The 14,966-nt window shown below is 43.6% G+C and overlaps 1 protein-coding gene across 2 annotated transcripts in view; it reads left to right on the top strand.

Annotated features, from left to right (window-relative positions):
- Positions 1–14,966, top strand: part of LOC117225809 (uncharacterized) — a 692,652-nt gene that overhangs the window by 555,574 nt on the left and 122,112 nt on the right. For both annotated transcript variants that reach the window (XM_033479585.2, XM_076526300.1), the window contains one exon: positions 13,858–14,175. In XM_033479585.2, coding sequence (XP_033335476.1) covers positions 13,858–14,175 — 318 coding nt within the window. The remainder of the gene's footprint in view (positions 1–13,857; positions 14,176–14,966) is intronic.

Raw genomic sequence — 14,966 nt, 5'->3', positions numbered from 1 at the left:
AATCGAGTTAATAGAACAAATTCTGCGGCGACAGTTGCGTTCGTGGAACTTCTTTTTTCCGTTGCGACAGGCACTGTGGCATTTTCCGGCTTAACTGATAGAGAACAGACAATTCTGAATCGGTTTTAAATGCTTGCCGAGTTTGCACGAAAGAATTTTTGGCACGGAGTGTACAGAAATGTTACGGTGTAATGCATTTTGACAGAGACAATGAATTTCTTTATGTTTTGGGGGGATAATTGTTCATTTTTCTTTTGTTTATTTATTTGTTTAAGGGACGAAGTTCTTGTACGTTAAATTATATTATATATTACACATACAATACCATGTATAAATTATTACGGTAAATTATATGAAATTATATGAAGGATATGAACTTATATGAAATTGTATGAAGAATATGAAATTATATGAAATTGTGTATGAAGAATATGAAATTATATAAAATTATATAAAATTATATGAAATTATATGAAATGATATAAAATTATATAAAATTATATAAATTATATAAAATTATATAGGGGTACATTGATACACATTTGGTTTCACTTCATAAACATTGTACAAACGAGAGACGTATTTCGTCGAGACGTATTTCAACAAATCTCTTGTCCCAAGTAATTAGCTCAAATAAATATTCTATAAATCGTGGCTTACAAAATACACGAGATTACCCCAGTTTCCCCTGAAGCACGTTGCCTTGACGAAAATGGACGTACATATTCGGGCTTCGTTCTCGGCCGGCGACTTCTACCGCAAGAGGCAGTCCCTTCGAGGTCAGTCGAAAAAAAAAGAAAGAGAAAATACCGAACTCGGAATTTCCCACGAACTTTCGCGGCGAAAGACTTCCCGCAGAACTCGCAAGAGAGCCCCGGTTCCAATGAGATTTTCAACGGCGCCCGACTGCGGGAAGAAGGGTGCGCTCGGCCCTTCGAAAATAGGGAAATTGTTCGCACCCGAGATTCGATCGGAACTTCGGGCACAGAAGTTTAACGAAGTCCAAATGGGGCGAAACGTGATGGCGGTTTTGCGAACCGGGGCGACCTTCGTTAGGGCGCGAAAGGGACGATTCGCAGTTCGTCTGGCTGTTAATCCCGTACCCTGGCCACTCGTTTAATGTAACGGTTGTTTCGAGAAATTAACAACCGTCTGGCCCGTCTTTCGTCCGAGTCCCATACCCTCTTATGAATCCGAGGAACATCGAAGCCCGTAAAAAAAGGGATATGAAACGGACGACTTAGACTTAATCCTTAAAAGTGATCTCTTAGATAAATGCAATTTAATACAGTCTAATTTGATTTCATTTTTATTTGATTGTTTATTTAAATTTTGTTTGTTAGAATCTATGTAAAATACTTCCTCGGACATTAGTTTCTAAAATAATTTATTTTTTCCGTATATTTTGTATACTATGCTATAATATATATTATATACTATTATATACTATATATACTATACTATACTATACTATATGTTATATACTATTATATACTATATATATACTATACCATACTATAATATATATTATATATAGTATACTAGTACTATACTATTACATACTATAATATATATTATATACTATTATATACTATATACATATACTGTACTATACTATATTATCATAGTCCTTTATCAGTGTATTTTGGTTAACCTACAACGATTGGTTTAAAAAATAATATTCTTGCAAATATTTTTTCAGAAATAACAACTTTCAAGCTCCCCAAATTGTTTGTCATTTTATTCTAACTTCTATTTAATTTTTAATTCAATTTCTAAATAAAATCCACGAGGAGAAATTTGTTTAACCAGTTATTTCGATTCGATCGCATTTAAAATTTCTTTTGACCTTGAAATGATTGGTTCAATCACATAGTCAAGTCCTACATAACAAAATCATCGACAAATTGTTGAACTATCAATAAACAAATTACAGCTTCCAGGAACATTCAAATCGCGCGGTCCAATCTCCCGAAATTAATTAACGTATCCCAACGCACGGCCCAATTATAAAGATGAACGATCGAGAGACATCTCTCCGCGACGCGGTCGAACGCGCCACCCCGTATATTAATGCGTATTAATAAGATGCACATATCTCAGGGATCTGTATGCGCCGTAAAGATCGGTCTCGGAACGAATTTGCAATTCGAACGAGCCCGCGGCGAAGTCAAGGTTGTTCCCCGAACGTGGCTGCACTGGCACGCACAAGAAATAATGTCGCTGCGTCGTTAATCCGGAGTCAAGATCATCGATAAGAGAGGCATGAGGCTGGCCGGTTCGACGCGGATTTATCTTTTTCCCCTGGCCTGCATCCTTCCGTTTAATTTCTCCGCCGCAGAAACCGTCCGACCCGCAAATCCCTTATCGGATGTGCGTCTAATGGCGGACGTCGGCACCCTCCGCCGGAAATCGAGCATCCCGGACCGGGGGGGGGGGGGGGGGCTACGGCTCCGGAGCAACAGCAACGAATGCACGGACGAAAATCACTTCTAATCGCGAACGCCCCACCCCCTGACCCTTTCGACGATTAATTCGCCGAGGCTGCCGGCGAGACTTCGCCGAAACTTCCGAGCCCCTCTCTTATCGAATCACCCCCTCCCCCATCCCTTTAAGTGTCCCCGATCGCTGTATCGAACCCTCGAACTCCGGAGCCCTGACGATCACCGACCCCGACAGTGACAGTTGTTTCGAAAGAACGTCGAATCTCGTTTTAGAAGGCGCATAACTTTCGAACCGATGAATTTCTAGATTTCACGATTGGATTTTCGGATTCTTCTCGCGGAGATACGCAGAAATATTCATTGGAACGTGAAAAAAGTCGTGTCCCCTAAGTCGAAGTTTGGCTCGAAGGAAGTCAAGGTCATTGAGAGGGTGTGCGACCGTGCGAGTTTGATAATAATACAATGCGATATCAAGCATTGCTTTTTTCTTGTACGAAAATACCGCAGCAAAAGAAGATTTTTACTGGGAATATCGAATCGTATATCACGGGGAGACTCGAGTCTTAAGTCGACATAATTATAATAATAGTAATAATAATAATAATAATAGTTTATTTGTACGCATATACGGGACGACGCTTCGTCAATAATATTATTATAATAGCACGAATATAATTATAATAGTATTTCAAGAATACAGAATGAACAAGAATAACAAGCGAGTAAGAAGTAATAAAGGGATTAATATAAGTACAACAAAATAACATACAAAGCAAAATTTAGTAGTAGTACTCAGTCAGCGTCGGATGTCGGATGATTCATCAGTAGTACCCAGCAAGCGTGAGACGTTGGCTGACCATACTCAACGTGGATTGCTCACCGCTAGTACTCAACCAGCGTCGCGTACGCACGGGGCTACGGCTAGCGCCGGACACTGGATGACTCACCGCTAGTACCCAGCTAACGCCGGACACTGAATGACTCATCGCTAGTACCAAGCACGCGTCGGACACTGGTTGACTCATCGCTAGTACCCAGCTAGCGCCGGACGCTGGATGACTCACCGCTAGTACCCAGCTAGCGTCGGACGCTGGGTGACTCACCGCTGGTACCCAGCTAGCGTCGGACGTTGCATAGCGTGTTTCATATATTTTTTACTGCCTTAGGGAGGGGGAAGGGACAAGTGAAGCATTTAAAATACGGATGATTTTCAGCAATATTTTTTTCAATCTAAAACATCAATGATACTTTTCGTCGCTTCGCATACATGTTCTTCGACATTTCAAGGTACATCAATTTTTTCCTCGTTCCATTGCACGCCGCCGTTTACCTTTCTCAGTGAACCACGACGCTGTTGATCGGTGTGCAGTATGGCAGCACCTTTTTCCCTCGAACAAAAAGTGAAACGGAGTTTCTATGACAACAGAACTACGCGTCGCGTATGAACTTAATTCATGTTCTAACACTAGATTTACGGAGCACAAAAAATAGCTGTTTTATATTAGTTTATAAAAGTAACAATAAGACATTTATTCTGATTTTTGACAAGTGTTATTGTAACATATAAATTGAATAAATAACTCATAAATGTATCTTTACGATATGAATAATTGTAAATTAAAAAATTAGTTGCCCATCACTTTGATGGGTTCCGTAAATCTAGTATTAAAAAAAATAGATTCCGTTGATGAAACGTTACGATAAAAATCGTCCTTATTTAATGGGTTTGCTTCAGACTCCTTTCTTAATAAAATGGAACGAAACCGAAACTCTTTTTTTCATATACAAATACTGTAGAAAAAGAAGATTTTTATAGGAGATATTAAGGAACATTTCAGCTTTATTTACATATTTGTCGCATTGCCTTAAGCTAACTGAATGCAGAGTTACACGCACGGTAGCCTGAAGAACAAGGCAGCTTTCAAATCGAGGGAGTGGGATAGGTCACGCGACGCGCTGGGCGTTGCGCACAGCGGAGTGGGGGTTACGCCGGCCGTACACAGTAATTCTGACGAATTTACGCGAACGAGGAGCTTCTAACTTTTCACACGTGTACTCCTGCGTGGTGCTAACGCAGAAACACTACTTTTTCAATGAAAACAGTGCCACTTCCGCTCGAAAATTATTCGCCGAATTGACAGATCGGAGTATGCATGAGCTCTCGAAACTGCCGGCCTCGAATTCCCGCCGACAGCTGCCACGATATCCAGCAAAATTGACAGACGAACTCGCGCGCGTTTAAACGGCGTGTAATATATTCGGTTGGCAGGAAAGTAATTTCGGCATTTCAACGTGAAATAAAACTCAATTTTCTTCGATACAGAAATATTTTCCATTCTGTTCGATGGCCTTTCGCCATCTTTCTGGTAACTTTATGATTCCGCGCTCATAAAACTTCTGGTCCGTATCAGTAAAAAACTCGATCAAGTGCGATTCGAGGCTGTTGTTATTATTGAAATTTTCACCATTTAAAAATTTCTGCAAACTTCGAAATAAATGATAATCCGATGATGCGAGGTCGGGGCTATATGGAGGATGCAACATCGCTTCCCATACAAGCTCCAATAATTTTTTACGCGTTGCTAAAGATGGGCAAGAGCTCGCATTATCGTGGCGGAACGCGATTCCTTTGCGATTCGCCAATTCTGGCCTTTTCGCTTCGATTTGCTTCCTCCAGTTTCATAAGTTGTTGCCAGTAAACATCTGAGTCGATCGTCTGGTTGCTTGGAAGCAGCTCAAAATACACAACACCTTTATAATCCCATCAAATTGACAGCACGATCTTTTTCCGATGCAATTCAGCTTTCGATACGGTTTGCGCTGGTTCATCACGCTTGGACCACGCCCTTTTTCGATTGATGTTGTTGCAAACGATCCATTTTTCATCACCGTTTATAATTCGTTTCAAAAAAGGGTCGACTGCGTCACGTTTAAGCTGCGTATCGCAAATACCGATTCGTTGCGTTAAGCGAATCTCTTTCAATTCACGCGAAATCCAAACATCGAGCTTCTCAACAAGTCCAAGACATCTTACGTGATATTCAATTGTTGCATGCGATGCATTTAACCTTATTGCAATCTCTCGTACAGTTATACGACGATTCGATTCAATCGTGGCTTCGATTTTGTCATCGTCAACTTCGGAAGATCGACCAGAACGTCGGTTATCTTCGAGCAAAAAATCTTCGGAACGAAATTTTTCGAACCGATTCTGACACGCGCATTCTGTCAAGCAATCGACGCCATAAACTACGCATATCTCTTTGCGAGCCTCGGCCGCTTTCTTGTCTTTATGAAAACAAAGAAGTAAAATGTGTCGAAAATGTTCATGTTTGCGCTCCATGTTAAAATCGACAGCGAACTATCGGTTGTGAACGAAACTGCACGGAACTTGTTTCTATAGTAATCTAAACGTGTTAACCATCGAAGCTGAAGACAAAAAAAAATGATAACCTTAACGAAAGAATAACAATGCAAACATAACGCTGTCTATTGGTGCAAACGAAATTAATTTCTTGCCAACCTAATCATTTCGGTGAATTGCTCTCGCGCAACGCAGCAGCTTCGAGAACGAGCCCCGAACCTCGCAGCCTCGGCTCGATATGAAACGGAATCGGTGTTTAGTATCGCGGAGACGTAAACTTGTCACCGCGGCGCGAATTCGTCGCGAAATCGTCGCGAATCAGTGCCGAGTACAGTAATTTCTCCCGGAAACGTTCGGGAGTCGGAAATGAAACCGGCAGATCCGAGAATAAGCGCGAACACATAGGCGTAGGACTAGCGCAGGTAAATTCACAGCGGCCCGAAATGCGGCATTTCCGGGGAGAAATTACCGTGCACGCGTTTCCGTCTGCGGAAACCGGGCCGCGGTCGCTGTCGGGCAGCGACGAATCGAGTCGCGGGCGTTTATTAAAAGCACTCCGACGAATTGAATCCTTTTGGGCACGCGTGCGGCATACGGCGGCCGGCCGGTCGTCGATTTTGTTTCCATTTCAAAATATTCTGTAAGCCTCAAAGGGACGGCCCGCGTTTGAACACTTCGGGGGCGGCGGGGGTAGTGCGGCCCCGGTGGTAATCTATCAGAAAATTGTGTAGCCGGACACGTATAATATTTACACGCGCCACGGTAAATGGAAAATGGTGGACGGAAGGCGCGGCGGACGCTGCGTGTAATTGGGACGGCCTGCTGTTCCGCTCTCGTGACTTTATTTATTTGTGCAAACGCGCGCGCGGCCCCGCCGTTGTTTGCCGGCGTGCTGCTCGTTTGCCGGCCGTGTCCCACGGTGGCGCGGGGGTCGGCGATTTTTGGCCAAAAGTCGGGCACCCCGTTAGACTTTTCTCTCCACACTCCGTATTATTTCGGGTTCCGCGGGTCGCCGACGGCGAATGTAATTCAGCCAACGATTTGTAATTCAGAACGGCTACCTCGATGGGCGATGACAGGGGATAGGTCTTAACGGTCGTACCGATTTTTGAGGCGTTTACACTGATCCGAGAGAAAAGTATTTCGAACGAAAGTTGATCAGTACTTCGAGGGGAACAAGGGGCAATAATAAAAATTTCGAAAAATTTTTTTTTCGATAGAGAGCTCGGGTCACCTTGACTTTTTTCAGTAACAATGTGTATTTTTGACTTCACTGCGTTGTAGACGACGCGACAACGAATTCAACGACCTATCACAATGTAGGTTTTCTTTAACGTTGTTTGATGAAATTAAATTTTCTTTAATAAAAATAAAAAATGAAGACATTGATAACAATCGATAGTTGCGACTCTGCGATGGATGGTCAGATCATGGCCTGGAAATTTCGAATTTTTAGTTAGATTGTTGCAAAGGGCACGGAAGATATAATTATTATATATTATTATTATATAATATTATTATTATTAATTATTATTATACAACACTCGAGAAGCGAACGCACAAAACGGAAACGTTCGCTCTTTCTGAAACGCGTTTATTTCGCCCGTTCGTCGACGAATCAGCGACGTTCTTTATCGCGGGATAATATTACCGAATTCTCAAATGTTATTAACAATAGTGACGTTAATCATTGCTCGACAGAAATCGTTGCTCGCGATCGGCGTTTCAGCGGAAATCGCGACGAAAGCTAAATTCCCGCGAGCTCATAATTACTCCGTGTATCGTATCCTCGGTGATTTCGAAATCGACGAAAAAAAAAAAATACCGCTCTGTTTACAATTTGGATTTGCGGGGAAAATTCACGGTCCGCCGGCGGCGCTAGTATGGAAAACTAAATAAATAAATACGGGGCGCTGTTTATTTCACAACAAAAGTTCACGGGAATCGTTGCGCGCCGATTAACAAGAAAGATTCGGTTACCAATTAAACAGGGGAAAAGCCCGGATATTTCGTACGTCTAGTTGAACATTTTTGATTCGAAATTTCGTTGTAAAAACTGCCCGCATCGAACCGGAAGCGCGGCAACGATATCAATAACTAATATCCGTCGGAAATATTCGTGTATTTCCGCTAACGATCCTCGTGTTCGTTCGCTTCGGCCTATTACATTTTATTCGTCCGAATTTCATGAAGATTCTCAAATGTCAATTTTTTTGTTTTTTCTGGTTTTTTTTCTTTTTATGTTGAACGCGCTTCAAACACCGCGAGCGCATTCTGAAAATGTATCAATTACAGCGGATTTCCGATTATCGAAATCTGCAATAGCTGAATTTCTCACTGTTCGAACAGCTTTTACATGGAAATAGTACTAATAAACAATATGATAATAGTCAGGACACTGTTTATTGGGAAAACCAATGGGGATGTTAATTTAGTACTGTGTTTAACACTTAATTTTACGGGAATTCTCGAAATGTCGGGTCAGAAATATTTTAATTCAGGATTATTGAAATTGTAAAGATACATTTTTGGGGAATTCATTGTGGACATCTGTTTTCTTTCCTGACAGATATTACAACGAACATTGCTGAAAATTCGAATGAATATTTGCTCCTAAAAAGTAATATAGCTTGCAATATAATATTCTCATCGACAAGATAAGGCAATCGATGTTCTATCCGTTCGATCCTCGGATCTGTATTATTGACACTTTTTAAAAACCTACATAAAAGTTCTAAAATTTTGTCAAAATCAACCTAAAATTATTTGTCAATAGATTGTCCAGTGATTGCATTTCCCTATAACTGAGAGAAACTTAACAATTCCATTGTGGATAACAATCCCAAGAGAAAGCATTATCCAACAATTTATTGGGAAGCAATCAAGTGCTAATTCTTAATTTTCAACTCTATCGAATTTTATTTTTATCGCAGACTTTTTTAATCAATTCTTTAGACAACTAAATCTTGACCAAAACAATTCATTTAGCTTACACCACATTTTTTTATAAACACAGTAGACTGCGTCTTATTTTAGGTAGTAGTCCTTACTGAATCACCCTGTATATACATCAGTATGCCAGTCTGACGCTCATTGGGTACCAGCGTTGACTATAGTCAATCAACACGTGAGTTTGGTACTAGTAACGACTAGCTGAGTACTATCGTCGAGTTACTAGCGGTGACTATGGTCAGCCAACGTCAGACGATTGCTGGGTACTAGCCGGGTATTAGGGATGAGTCATCCGCGGTGACCGTAGACCAGCGCGTACGACTTTAGCTGGGTACTAGCGGTGAGTCATCCGCGGTGACCGTAGACCCGCGCGTACGATGCTAGCCGGGTACTAGCGATGAGTCATCCGCGGTGACCGTAGACCCGCGCGTACGACGCTAGCCGGGTACTAGCGATGAGTCATCCGCGGTGACCGTAGACCCGCGTGTACGACGCTTGCCAGGTACTAGCGGTGAGTCATCCGCGGTGACCCGTGCGTCCTACGCTAGCTGGACACTAGCGGTGAGTCACCAGCGGCTCGCCAAACATCTAACGCTCATCAGATACTGCAAATGAGCCTACCAAAGTCAGATGCACTGTCTCCACAAAGTATTCAAAATTTTCACTATGCTTAAACTGAATTCCGACAAAATCTCTAGGCGTTCCTCGTCTCTATATCATTCCATCGACTCATTACAGTTGTCAAAAAATGACTGCTTCATCTTTCTGTCAAGCAAATCGACGGACAATTTCAAATGTCACTTCATTTCCGGACACTCTTTACGCGAAGGTGTTAAGAGAGCATCGGGTTAGTCAACAAAGTGCAGACATCTCGGATTCCGTTCCATTAAAACAAACCGTCTCGCCTGTACCCAATTTTTCCAGTCGTCGAGGCGGTGATAAACGTGTGTCACGCGCCAGAGAGAGTTCATCACGGAGAGACTGAGAAAGAATGGGTGTCTCCTCTCTCTCTCTCTCTCTCTCTCTCTCTCTCTCTCTCTCTCTGTATTCCAGGCAGAGAACGTTGACACGATCCCGCAAAACACCATCCGCACCGAAAGCCGCAACGAAGGTATCCTCGATTACCGTTCGCTCGTTTCCGCGTGCGGTGTCCCGTCAGAACGAGGGAAAGCGAGCGAGTCGGTGGCGGTCGGCGATAGTTGTCCAGTCGGAATGAAGCCATTCAGGACACAACGGCGAACAGAAAGAGGGGAATAGAGTGCGGGCGGCGTTGGTTTCGCTCGGATCGCGTATCCGTGGCACCGATGGCTAGATTTCCGGGTGAAAAACGAGCGGCCGCGGCTCTTTTGACTGGTCCGCCGCGTCCGTCTCGACGGTCCCATTTGGGCCCGGCAAGTGTCCGGCAGCGTCCGCCGGCTGCAAAGAACCACAGATGACACGAAGAGCCAGCAATTATCAGGCTCGGTCGCGGACGGGCTCTGAGACGCCGCGGGTCGGGGGATAAAGAGGAAGGGGGGGGGGGCAGATATCATCGCGTCCCTCCAGCAGACACCTTAAGGGGCGCATTTTAGCCCCTCTTAGGGACGTCTAGGATTGCAGAAGCCGGGATCCCAGAGGCGCGTATCTAAATCACATCTCGCGGAAAAGTCGGCTACCTCTTTTTCCACGGCGTTTCTTTCTCGCAGACGTGTCTCGCCCCACCCCCGCCTTCCCCGCCCGCCCGACTTCTTCTTCTCGGTCTTCTTATTCCGTTTTCTCCATCGTCGCGCGGCATCCGACTTCCTTTTTTGATCCGGACGGGTATAGCGGGGGGACGCGTCGCCGCGAGCAATTTGCGAGGATTCGAACGAAAAAAGCTCGTTCCACGGAGCCTTGGGTGCTCTTTTGCTCGTCAGCCGGGACAGATTCCGGCTCAGAGTTTCTTCCAGCCCCGGCGACGAATTTGATCCCGCCGATAGACGCGGGGATCGCGGCGCCTCGCGACGTCTTCCGACGCGTCGCGACGCCGCTCCCCCGTCAACGACACCGCACCCCCCCTTCTCCTCCGCCCAAGCCGCCGAGTACCGAGCCTCCGGCGCGCCGAGGCTCGATGAACAACCCCGGCGACAGCGTTTTTCCACGTTCACGCGCGAACGACGCGAGAACTTGATTTGTGACAGAGCTGCTTTGCCAGCGGGACCAGCGTCCTTACCCTCTTCGGGGACAGTCTTCTCCCTTCTGGAAACTGCCAAATTAAATGCCGACGGAGATTTATCGGATTCTTCTTGTTCTGATGCGCCAAGCTGCTCCTCGCGGCTCTCGCGTTTGCCAATTTAGTTTTGTACCGATTGATTCGCGTGTAATTAGCTTTCTCGTTAATTCGAATGGGTTAAACGGTGCCAGAGGTTTTTGATAAATAGGGGGTAGAATGGAGTTATCTTCAATTTGATAGGTTTCGAAGTTTGTCGCTTTTTTAGTTCTCTTGCGGTATATTTTCTACGTTTATATTTTTTTAATTGCTGGTAATTGCGATTAATTGGCTATTGCTTGAAACTGAGCGATGTGTACATTAAAAATATGACCTTTAAATGACCGTGCTGTTCAGAAATAACATGGTGGTCATAAATGTATATAAATAATATATATTTATATATATTTAATAAAATACTGCAAATATTATATATAAATTGTATATAATTATGTATTAAAATATTATAAATGTTACATATAAATTGCATATAATTTATTAAAATATTTATTATATAAAATATTATAAATAGTATGTATAAATTATATATAATTATATATTAAAAAGTATTATAAATATTATATATAAATTATGTATAATAATATATTAAAAAGTATTATAAATATTATATATAATTATATATTAAAAATAGTATTATAAATATACTATATAGAAATTATATATAATTGTATATTAAAATATTATATATATAAGCATAACAAGACATTACTAATTTAAATATATAAATGTGCTGCTGTCATATTCGGATTTTCTTGAAGATGATCTCGCAGCGAAAAATTCTCAGAAAATTCTGAGCGTTGTAGACCATTGGGCAGAAGATTCGTGAATGTTTTCATAATTTTCCGTTCAGTAGTACGGAAGAAATAGAGCATAATCTGTTAATCTGACTTGATTCGGTAACTACCCTCATGGTAGGAGTAACGATTTGACACGTGACTGAGATGGTTTTTCTTGGGTTTTAACGTAGTCGTCAACCTGATCGATCACGCGGATACCCGAAGACGCCTGGTCGAAAGCTGTCAAACAGAAAAGAAACTGGCAAAGTCGGCGGGGACTTGCCACGAACTCGGACAAAATCGCAGAAAATAGCCGGCAAAATTCAGTTACAACGGACGGATAAAAGTTTCCCGTAACTTCGATGCAAACCGCGTTGTTCCGATAAACATCATCCGACCGAGTCGCATCGATCAACAGCCCGCGGGTCTTCATGGACTTCAGACGCTTCTGACAGGCGCGTACGAACCAGAAGTATAAACCCCGTCGATTTCGTCTTGACCACAAAGAGTCCATTGATCCGCAATGGAAATCCTCCTCTTCCTTTGTTCTGTTTTCTCCGGGAACCCGTATGCAAATTCGCGCAAGGATCCGCAGCCGGGCGGTTTCATCGCGCGGCGATTGGGAGTGGCCCTTTGCGTGGCCGATGCATAATTCTCAGCCACCGTGTGTATAGCCAAACGAATTTCCGGATGTAACCGTCGGTCTCTTTGATCGGCGGCAGAACGGCTGCTCGCTCGCGCAAGGAGCATGTCGGCCGTGGGTTGCTAATCGCGATAATCGAATGGGTGCGCCCACAGTGTGTCTCTTCCTCATCATCTCTCTCTTCCGCTCTCCGTCTTTCTCCCTCTCCTTTTCTCTGATTTTCTCTCTCCAAGTCACTCTCCCTATTATTTTCTCTCCCCCCCTCTCTCTCTCCATCTGATTTTCCCACGCTATCCGCCTCTCTGATTTTCCCTCTCCATTTCTCTCACTCTCTCTCTAATTTTCTCCCTCCATTTCTTTCTCTCTCTTTCTCTATCTCTCCTTCTCTTCCTCTTTTTCTCTCCATCCCTCTCTCCCCTTCCTTTTCTCTCCCTTTTTCTCCCTTTGTCTATTTCTCTGTCCATCTTCTTCTTTCTTTCTCGCTGTATCTATCTCTCATTCTCCCTCTCTCCCTCTCTCTCTCTCTCTCTCTCTCTCTCTCTCTACCATCATCACCTCGTTCTTTCCCTCTCATTCTCTCAATTTCTCTCTCCATCTCTCCCTCCTTCCATTTCTCTGTCTCCCTCTCCCTCTCCATCTCTCTCGTTTTCTCTCTCTCTCTTTCTCTCCATCTCACTCTATTTGTTTCTCCCTCCATTTCTCCCTCTCTGTTTCTCTCGCCCTCCATTTATCACTTTCCATCTCCCTTTCTCTCCAACTCTTCCTCTTTCTCTCTCTCTCTTCCTCTATTTCTTTCTCTCTTTGTACATCTCCCCCTCTCCGCCTTCCTTTCTTCATCTGTTCGTTTCTCTCTCTCTTTCTCTTTATATATCTCTACCTCTCTCTCTGTTCCCATCTCTCTCTTTTTCTTTTTCTCTCTTCCTGTATCCATCTCTCTCTCTCTGTCTCTCTCTCTCCCTCTCTCTCTCTCTGATTTTCTCTCTCCACGTCTCTGTCTCTCTGATCTTCTCTCTCCATCTTCCTCTTTTTCTCTCTCACATTCTCTCTAATTTTCTCCCTCCACCTCTCCTTCTCTCTTTATCTCTCTCTTTCCCTCTCTCTCTGATTTTCTCTCCTCATATCTCTCCCTTTCTCTTTCTCTCTATCTCTTCCTCTTTCTCTCTCCGTCTCTCTCTCTTTTTCTCTCTTTGTCTCTTCCTCTTTCCATCTTTCTCTTTTTCTCGCTGTATCCATCCCTCCCTTTCTCTCTCTCCCTTCCTCTGTCTATCTTCATCTCTCCCTCGCTCTCTCTCTCTCCATCACCCTTTCTCTCTCTCTCTCTCTCTCTGTCTACATCAGTCTCTCTCTCTCTCTCTCTCTCTCTCTCTCTCTGCGTATCATTGGTCTGGTTCGGTATCACACGGTGAAACCGGTCGTTTTGTCGATTCCAGTTGAGGAGCTGGAATGCCTGGCCACCTGGAAGGAGGGCAGCAGCCGCTACCTGGTCGGCCGTTTACATCACGGACACGCGTCCAGTAACGAAGATCGATACCGATGCTTCGTCTACGAGAAGGCCGGCCAGACAGTGCAGGGTAATCTGCACAGAGCTGCCATGGGCATGGGAGCCATGGATCATGATGTCGGGTTACAGAGCGGACCGGCGCCGGAGGGTTCCGCCGAGATATACCGAATGGCGCAGAGCGGAGACGCCACCTGCAACGGCCTGTTCAGCCCGATGGAGGGCTCGAGGACCATGACGCTGATGAAAGGTAACGTACCACGGTGTTTTGAGCGCGTTAACGTACGGCCGATCCTCGGGGCTGCGCTTCTCGCTCGCCGTTGCGCGACCTATTTATTGATTTTGCGTTTCGATCACGGACCTTCAAGAGCTAGGACTTTGCGCGCCGATTTGTCCATTGTAGATGATAGGCCATTGCCCTCGCGAAGACAGTTCACTCTTGGGTCAACTTTGAAGCGCGGGACCGTCGGCTGCTGAAGAGATGACGCTGCCCTCATGACTAGGTCGTTTACTTCGCATAATACCTTTCATTTTTTCAGGTTCCGGGTCGCTATTTGATAAGATAGATCGCTTCACCTGATCGCGATTTCTGTTATAAGCGAAACTTGGCCGGTATTGGCGCAGAAGTTTAGATTTTGGGTGAAGGCCATTCCTTTCAGCAACTAATAGCACGATGCTGTGACTATTTATAAACAAAATTATAAATGACATTTTCGGCTTTGTTATATTGTGAACTCCGCGAAATGGTTCACAAAGGGGCTAGGAGATCGATGTATCAGACTGCGGATTTTATGCATTTGTGACCGAAATGAATAAAGCAATTACAAAACCAATGATGTCCTCAGAAGAATTCAAGAACGTTGCTAAATTATTTTCAAACTTTTGGAACTATTAAATGAAGGAACAAGTCATCATTTATCTTACGTTTTATATAATCAAAACAACTGGGGATTATATATATACACAAGAAAATATATTATATTTATATACTGTAACATACATTTATATAATACTAATTGTATTATACATATTAATACAATA

The sequence above is a fragment of the Megalopta genalis genome, chromosome 14 (genome assembly GCF_051020955.1).
Source record: "Megalopta genalis isolate 19385.01 chromosome 14, iyMegGena1_principal, whole genome shotgun sequence".
Lineage (NCBI taxonomy): Eukaryota > Metazoa > Arthropoda > Insecta > Hymenoptera > Halictidae > Megalopta > Megalopta genalis.
This window is presented reverse-complemented; position numbering and strand designations above follow the sequence as displayed.